At 52.6% G+C, this 8911-nt stretch overlaps 1 protein-coding gene across 1 annotated transcript in view; it reads left to right on the top strand.

Annotated features, from left to right (window-relative positions):
• Window positions 1–4266: 4266 nt before the first annotated feature.
• Window positions 4267–8911, top strand: part of LOC142463594 (RING finger protein 112-like) — a 67102-nt gene continuing 62457 nt past the window's right edge. Inside the window, exon 1 of the mRNA XM_075566540.1 lies at window positions 4267–5834. Within this exon, the coding sequence (XP_075422655.1) occupies window positions 5506–5834 (329 nt within the window). The 5' untranslated portion in view covers window positions 4267–5505. The remainder of the gene's footprint in view (window positions 5835–8911) is intronic.

Raw genomic sequence — 8911 nt, 5'->3', positions numbered from 1 at the left:
TCTACGAATTGTGGTAGCGTCACACCCATTACGGAACCGTCATTAGTTACCATATTGTCTCTGATAGGCCGGGGATTCGTCACACGGGGAGTGGTTGCTGGTGAAGGAGGCGGGCTGTCAGCCCAACTAGTGGCTCCCATAAGAGCGCTTGGAGTAAAGGAGAGTTTGGGTGGGGGACGGTCTACCCGGTTTGGGGTACTTGACACCGGTGCAGTAGGTGGCCAAGTACTGGTGGACCGTTCATCTGGAACCTGAGTTGAGTCCCTTGATGAAGACATTTCCCGTATTTCTGGTAAGTCCGAGTATATAAGGGGGAAGCCTTCTGGCGGGGCCTCGGGGGCTACTAGGGTGTTCGGGGCCATTTCTTGGCATATGTCCCGCCCCACGGTAAATAGTATGGCGCTCGAATGAAAAGTAGAGTCGAACACCCTGCCCCAGTACCATACTCTATCTGAGCCTAGGAGCTTCCTCAGGGAGTCCTGGATGTCACTTTCTGCCACTAACGCTGGGACGTTTCCTACGGCCACTACGTAACTAGGTGGTTCCCTGGAGGAGATGGCCCAAGCATGGACTTCTTGACTTGAGGGAATTACCATGTTGCTGATCTCTTATGAAACTGATTTGAATAGGGCACCCCAGGTCTGAGATCTCAGCAGCGCCTCCAAATATAACGGGTATTCCCTGTACCCCAATCACAGATATAGTGTGAGTGTGTGGGAACCTATGTGTTACCAGGTGTGGTGCATATACCTGTAGGTTCACAAGAGACCTAAGCCTCCGCTTCTTGGGAACCTGGGGTGAGACCTTCAGCTCGATCTGGTTCACAGCGCCTCCATCTGTGTAGGGTCCTAGGAATGTAGAAGGTTGCCTACACAGGACCCACATATACAATAAGGACATACACAGGAATGTATATAACCACTTTACTGTAATGCAGAATAGTCACACACCTTGGTAATAGTAATACTTCCCTTAGAGGGTAACTCCACAAATGTAACTCAGTGTATCCCCACACCGTGTCCCCAGCCTAACCCCTTTGTCCCGTGGTCAGCGCTGCCACTATGTGTAATAATAATATATATATGATACGTTGGTGCACTTAGGAAGGTACCTGCCGAGCGCTCCTGCACTCAGGCCAGCAATCAACTTCATAAAGGACCGCTTGGTGATCCCGTCTGTGATCCGGTGTTTCCTCGCACGAGGGTCCACCAGGGGCGATTCCACCCTGGAGATAGTCTCTGTCTCTTGGGGCACAGACTTTAGCCCAAGCCTCTTCTCGGGGAGCGCAGCGTCCGCTGTGTCCCTATCTAATGCTAGTACTACTGTGACAGGGTCCCTAACCTAGGGCTTGTCCCTGTAGCACCACAAACTGGGGAGTTCAGGACCTATCTGGAGCCTAGAGGGTTACTGACCTAATGCAGTGGGTCACTGACCCTCGCACTCACCTCCTTCCCCTAGCTCTTCCTGGTCCTGACTAACTAGCGTGGGCTCAGCGCGCGAAGTGCAAGCAGGGAGCTCCCGCAGCCCTATTGGCTCCCTGGCGTCATGGGGCCGCTCCCGAGGCTCATGGGACTTGTAGTCCCATTCAAGAGCCTTCCCTGGTAGGCTAGTGTTCGTGCGCTCCTTCCTACGCATGCGCAACTCTGCAGGGCTGCCGAGGGCTTCTGCCGCACTGCTTCGACATAGCGCAAGATGGCGGTGCCCGGCTCAAGAGCCGCCGAGAACCGCCGGGACGCCCCAATGCTCCCTGCACTGGCCCCCACCCTCCAGAAGTGCCGGCGGGTCCATCGAGTGACCCCCGGCAGTGGAGGAAACAAAGGGGGGGGGGTCGTGGGGCAGCAGGGACGCAGAGGGGACCTGGCTACATATATATATATATATAATGTCCTATACGTGAATTGCGTCCCTGTGAAGTCTCTGCACCATGTTAGGGAAGCAGAGTCTCTGATATAGAATATTCCTCTATTTCTTACGCTGTTCCAGTACACTACCAGAGGCTGCGTGATGATGTCACCCGGAGGAGCGCGGCACCCGGAGGAGCGAGCTGTGAGGACAACAACATTACAGCATTACTACAAATTTATGCTATCCTGTTTCAACTCTGCCCTCTCTCAGGCTAAACAAACCTACTTTTCATCACTAATCAACACACACAAATCTAACCCACATCGTCTCTTTTCTGTCTTTGACTCTCTACTCAGACCACCCTCAGCTGCCTCCTCTTCTTCCTCCATCTCACCTCAGGACTTTGCTGACTTTTTTAAGGAAAAGGTGGAGTCCATACGGCAGAACATCCCATCTGTTGCCTCCTCCCATCCCACAATGCTTCCCAACTCTCCTCCTGCCTTTCTTGACTCCTTTTCCGCTATCTCGGAGGAGGATGTGTCACTGCTGATCTCCTCTTCTCCCTCTACCACTTGCCCACTTGACCCCATTCCCTCCCATCTCCTAAAACCTCTTGCTCCTTCTATAATCCCTATGCTCACACAGATCTTTAACTCTTCCCTCTACTCTGGTACCTTTCCATCATCCTTCAAGCATGCAACCGTTATACCATTACTCAAAAACAGCAAGCTTGACCCTACCTGTCCTTCTAACTATCGACCTGTCTCCCTCCTGCCTTTTGCCTCCAAACTCCTTGAACGTCTTGTATTCTCTCAATTGCTACACTTTCTCAACACCTATTCTGTCCAAGACCCTCTACAATCTAGTTTCCGCACTGCTCACTCTACTGAAACAGCCCTCACTAAAATAACTGACGACCTCCATGCTGCCAAAGACAGAGGTCATTACACTCTGCTCATATTACTCGACCTCTCTGCAGCATTCGACACCGTGGACCACCCTCTTCTCCTTCACATTCTCCATACTCTTGGCATTCGGAACAAAGCTTTATCCTGGATCTCCTCTTACCTCTCCCACCGTACTTTCAGTGTCTCTTTTGCTAACACCACCTCCTCCTCTATTGATCTCTCTGTGGGGGTACCCCAGGGCTCTGTCCTGGGACCCCTTCTCTTTTCTCTTTACACACTCACTCTAGGTGACCTAATCACATCTTTTGGGTTTAAATATCACCTCTATGCTGACGACACACAAATTTACCTTTCAACCCCTGACCTTACACCGGCTATTCAGACGAAAGTTTCTGAATGCCTCTCTGCAATATCATCCTGGATGGCCATCCGCCGACTGAAACTTAACATGGCAAAAACAGAGCTCCTTATACTTCCTCCCAAACCTGGCCCTACTACCTCCTTCCACATTGCTATTGGAAATACGATAATTCACCCAGTAGCCCAAGCACGCTGCCTAGGGGTTACACTTGATTCCTCTCTCTCATTCTCCTCTCATATTCAAAACGTTTCTAAAACTTGTCGCTTTTTCCTCCGCAATATCACAAAGATACGCCCTTTCCTCTGTTACTCAACTGCTAAAACTCTGACTCAGGCCCTCATTCTCTCACGTCTCGATTACTGCAACCTCCTGCTGTCCGGCCTTCCTACCTCTCACCTGTCTCCCCTACAATCTATCCTAGACGCTGCTGCCAGAATCACTCTACTCTTTCCTAAATCTGTCTCCGCGTCTCCCCTCCTGAAATCCCTCTCCTGGCTTCCGATTAAATCACGTATCTCACACTCAATTCTCCTGCTCACTTTTAAAGCTTTACATTCTTCTGCCCCTCCTTACATCTCAGCCCTAATTTCTCGCTATGCACCATCCCGACTCCTGCGTTCTTCTCAAGGATGTCTTCTTTCTACCCCCTTTGTATCTAAAGCTCTCTCCCGCCTTAAACCTTTCTCACTTTCTGCCCCACACCTCTGGAATGCCCTTCCCCTCAATACCCGACTAGCCCCCTCGCTATCCACCTTCAAGACCCACCTTAAGACACATCTGCTTAAAGAAGCATATGAGTAGCACTGGATAATCATGGACACATGATACATAAAGCTTGGCCCCCTGCAGACGCACTTACTAGAATTCCCTCCTACTGTCTCTGTACGTTCCCCCTACCTACCAATTAGATTGTAAGCTCCTCGGAGCAGGGACTCCTTCCTTAATGTTACTTTTACAGTGTGTCTGAAGCACTTATTCCCATGATCTGTTATTTATATTATTTGTTATTTATATGACATGTATTACTACTGTGAAGCGCTATGTACATTTATGGCGCTATATAAATAAAGACATACAATACAATACAGCAGGCCCCCAGCTGTTCCAGTTTCGTTTCCCAGCCTGATTCCTGGCTACCAGAAGTCAATACCCACTGCCACATGCCTGGGTTTCTGTTTCTGCGCAGTACTAACCATGCAGCAACTACTGAGATAGTGAGAGAGAGACACAGAGAGAGAGAGACACACAGACAGGCAGAGAAAGACACACAGAGAGAGAGACACACACAGAGACATACCGAGAGAGACACAGACAGGCAGAGAAAGACACAGAGAGAGAGAGACACCCAGAGAGAGAGAGACACACACAGAGACATACCGAGAGAGACACAGACAGGCAGAGAAAGATACACAGAGAGAGAGAGACACACACAGAGACATACCGAGAGAGACACAGACAGGCAGAGAAAGAGACACAGAGAGAGAGAGACACCCAGAGAGAGAGAGAGACACAGACAGGCAGAGAAAGACACACACAGAGACATACCGAGAGAGACACAGACAGGCAGAGAAAGAGACACAGAGAGAGAGAGAGACACACATAGAGACATACCGAGAGAGACACAGACAGGCAGAGAAAGACACACAGAGAGAGAGACACCCAGAGAGAGAGAGACACACAGACAGGCAGAGAAAGACACACACAGAGACATACCGAGAGAGACACAGACAGGCAGAGAAAGACACAGAGAGAGAGAGACACACATAGAGACATACCGAGAGAGACACAGACAGGCAGAGAAAGACACAGAGAGAGAGAGACACACATAGAGACATACCGAGAGAGACACAGACAGGCAGAGAAAGACACAGAGAGAGAGAGAGAGAGAGAGAGAGACACACACACACCCAGAGAGAGAGAGAGAGAGAGAGAGAGACACAGACAGGCAGAGAAAGAGACACAGAGAGAGAGAGAGAGAGAGAGAGAGAGAGAGAGAGAGAGAGAGAGAGACAGAGACATACTGAGAGAGACACACACAGACAGGCAGTGAAACACACACACAGAGCGAGACACAGAGTGATACACACACAGGCAGAGAAAGACATACAGAGAGAGAGAGACACACACAGACAGGCAGAGAGAGATACACATACACAGACAGAGAAAGAGAAGCACATACAGAGACTGTCACAGAGAGAGAGACGCGCACACATAGACAGGCAGAGAGAGACACACACAGAGACATACAGAAAGAGAGACACACACAGAGACAGGGACAGAGAGAGAGACGTGCACACAGAGAGACAGGCAGAGAAAGATAGACGCGCACAGAGAGAGGGAGACACAGGCAGAGAAAGACTGAGAGAGACGCGCACAGAGAGAGAGAGAGAGATGTGCACACACAGAGACAGGCACAGAGAAAGAGAGATGAACACAGAGACAGGTAGAGAAAGACAGAAAGAGAGAGGACCATATACAGAGACAGACACAGAGAAAGAGAGAAACGGGCAAAAAGAGACAGACAGAAACATGGAGAGAGAGGATGTGAGAGGGAGAGACAGACAGAGTGGAGGAGAAAGGAGTCTTCAGAATGCGAGACAGGCAGAAATAGGGAGAGAGACACCCAGGGGAGGAGGCGCAGACACCCAGAGATGGAAAATAATACAGAGACAGCAGAAGAGGAAAACAGACAGACCCTGTGACAAGACCCAAACTTACAGGTGAGAGACAGAGAGACAGAGAGATATGAGTGAGAGAGGGGGGAGAGACTGAGAGAGGGGGGAGAAAGACAGAGAGAAGGGGTGAGAGAGACAGAGAGACGAGGTGAGAGAGACGAAGAGGTGAGAGAGACAGAGAGAGGGAGTGAGGGACAGAGAGGGGGTGAGACAGACAGAGAGGGTGAGAGAGACAGAGAGAGGGGGTGAGAGAGACGAAGAGGTGAGAGAGACAGAGAGAGGGGGTGAGAGACAGAGAGAAGGGGTGAGAGAGACAGAGAGACGAGGTGAGAGAGACGAAGAGGTGAGAGAGACAGAGAGAGGGGGCGAGGGACAGAGAGGGGGTGAGAGACAGAGAGAGGGTGAGACAGACAGAGAGGGTGAGAGAGACAGAGAGAGGGGGTGAGAGAGACGAAGAGGTGAGAGAGACAGAGAGGGGGTGAGAGTCAGAGAGGGGGTGAGAGACAGAGAGAGGGTGAGACAGACAGAGAGGGTGAGACAGACAGAGAGAGGGGGAGAGACAGAGAGGGTGTGAGAGAGACAGATAGGGGGGTGAGACAGACAGAGAGAGGGGGTGAGAGAAACAGAGGGGGGGGGGGTGAGACAGACAGAGAGAGGTGGTGAGAGAAACAGAGAAGGGGGGTGAGGGAGACAGAGAGAGGGGGTGAGAGAGACAGAGAGAGGGGGTGAGACAGACAGAGAGAGGGGGTGAGACAGACAGAGAGAGGGGTGAGACAGAGAAAGAGAGGGTGAGGGAGACAGAGAGAGGGGGTGAGGGAGACAGAGAGAGGGGGTGAGAGACAGAGAGAGGGGGTGAGGGAGACAGAGAGAGGGGGTGATAGAGACAGAGAGAGGGGGTGAGAGACAGAGAGGGGGGAGAGACAGAGAGAGAAAGGGGGTGAGAGAGACAGAGAGAAGGGGTGAGAGAGACAGAGAGAGGGGGTGAGAGAGACAGAGAGGGGGGGAGACAGAGAGATGGGGAGAGAGAGAGAGAGCAGGGGAGAGAGAGACAGAGAGAGAGAGAGCGGGGGGAGAGAGAGACAGAGAGAGGTGGGAGAGACAGAGAGAGGGGGTGAGAGAGACAGAGAGAGGGGGGAGAGACAGAGAGAGAGAGGAGGGGTGAGACAGACAGAGAGGGGGGGGAGAGAGAGACAGAGAGAGGGGGTGAGAGAGACAGAGAGAGGGGGAGAGACAGAGAGAGGGGGAGAGACAGAGAGAGAGAGCGGGGGAGAGAGATAGAGAGAGGGGGGAGAGAGAGACAGAAAAAGGGGGGAGAGACAGAGAGAGAGGGGGTGAGGGAGACAGAGAGAGGGGGTGAGAGAGACAGAGAGAGGGGGTGAGACAGACAGAGAGAGGGGTGAGACAGACAGAGAGAGGGGTGAGACAGAGAAAGAGAGGGTGAGGGAGACAGATAGGGGGGTGAGAGAGACAGAGAGAGGGGGTGAGGGAGACAGAGAGAGGGGGTGAGAGACAGAGAGAGGGGGTGAGGGAGACAGAGAGAGGGGGTGAGGGAGACAGAGAGAGGAGGTGAGGGAGACAGAGAGAGGGGGTGATAGAGACAGAGAGAGGGGGTGAGAGACAGAGAGGGGGAGACAGAGAGAGGGGGAGAGAGAGACAGAGAGAGAGAGCAGGGGGAGAGAGAGACAGAGAGAGAGAGAGAGCGGGGGGAGAGAGAGACAGAGAGAGGTGGGAGAGACAGAGAGAGGGCGTGAGAGAGACAGAGAGAGGGGGGAGAGACAGAGAGAGAGAGGAGGGGTGAGACAGACAGAGAGAGGGGGGAGAGACAGAGAGAGAGAGGAGGGGTGAGACAGACAGAGAGAGGGGGGAGAGAGAGACAGAGAGAGGGGGTGAGAGAGACAGAGAGAGGGGGAGAGACAGAGAGAGGGGGAGAGACAGAGAGAGAGCGGGGGAGAGAGATAGAGAGAGGGGGGAGAGAGAGACAGAAAAAGGGGGGAGAGACAGAGAGAGAGGGGGTGAGGGAGACAGAGAGAGGGGGTGAGAGAGACAGAGAGAGGGGGTGAGACAGACAGAGAGAGGGGTGAGACAGACAGAGAGAGGGGTGAGACAGAGAAAGAGAGGGTGAGGGAGACAGATAGGGGGGTGAGGGAGACAGAGAGAGGGGGTGAGGGAGACAGAGAGAGGGGGTGAGAGACAGAGAGAGTGGGTGAGGGAGACAGAGAGAGGGGGTGAGGGAGACAGAGAGAGGAGGTGAGGGAGACAGAGAGAGGGGGTGATAGAGACAGAGAGAGGGGGTGAGAGACAGAGAGGGGGGAGACAGAGAGAGGGGGAGAGAGAGACAGAGAGAGAGAGAGCAGGGGGAGAGAGAGACAGAGAGAGAGAGAGCGGGGGGAGAGAGAGACAGAGAGAGGTGGGAGAGACAGAGAGAGGGGGTGAGAGAGACAGAGAGAGGGGGGAGAGACAGAGAGAGAGAGGAGGGGTGAGACAGACAGAGAGAGGGGGGAGAGACAGAGAGAGAGAGGAGGGGTGAGACAGACAGAGAGAGGGGGGAGAGAGAGACAGAGAGAGGGGGTGAGAGAGACAGAGAGGGGGGGAGAGACAGAGAGAGGGGGAGAGACAGAGACAGAGAGAGAGAGCGGGGGAGAGAGAGACAGAGAGAGGGGGGAGAGAGAGACAGAAAAAGGGGGGAGAGACAGAGAGAGAGGGGGTGACGGAGACAGAGAGAGGGGGTGAGAGAGACAGAGAGAGGGGGTGAGAGAGATTGAGAGAGGGGGGATGATTTGGATCAGACCAAACGTCTTGCAGAGTATCTGTCCACGTCCAGATTGGTTTCCTACATAGGTAGTGCACTGAGAAAAATCACACTGACACAGGAGTTCAGAATGATAATGTCTGCCTTTATTACTACAGCCTGTGTCACTATATAGAGGCTGCAGGGGGGGATTGTATGCAAAAGGAGCTCTCTCAGGTTTAAAGGTTGTGTGTAAATACACGTCAGTGTCTCATTGGTTCTTGTTGGGTCTTTTCCTTGTATGGTCTTGTTGTTGTAGTTTATGGTCTTGTTATTGCAGTTTTTGGACACATCAGCATTTGGGGGGAATTCCTGGGTTGGGTGCCATCTTGAT

Source organism: Ascaphus truei, chromosome 11 (assembly GCF_040206685.1).
Source record: "Ascaphus truei isolate aAscTru1 chromosome 11, aAscTru1.hap1, whole genome shotgun sequence".
NCBI classification, from domain to species: domain Eukaryota; kingdom Metazoa; phylum Chordata; class Amphibia; order Anura; family Ascaphidae; genus Ascaphus; species Ascaphus truei.
The sequence above is the reverse complement of the archived record's forward strand: the minus strand, read 5'-3'. Positions and strand labels throughout refer to the sequence as shown.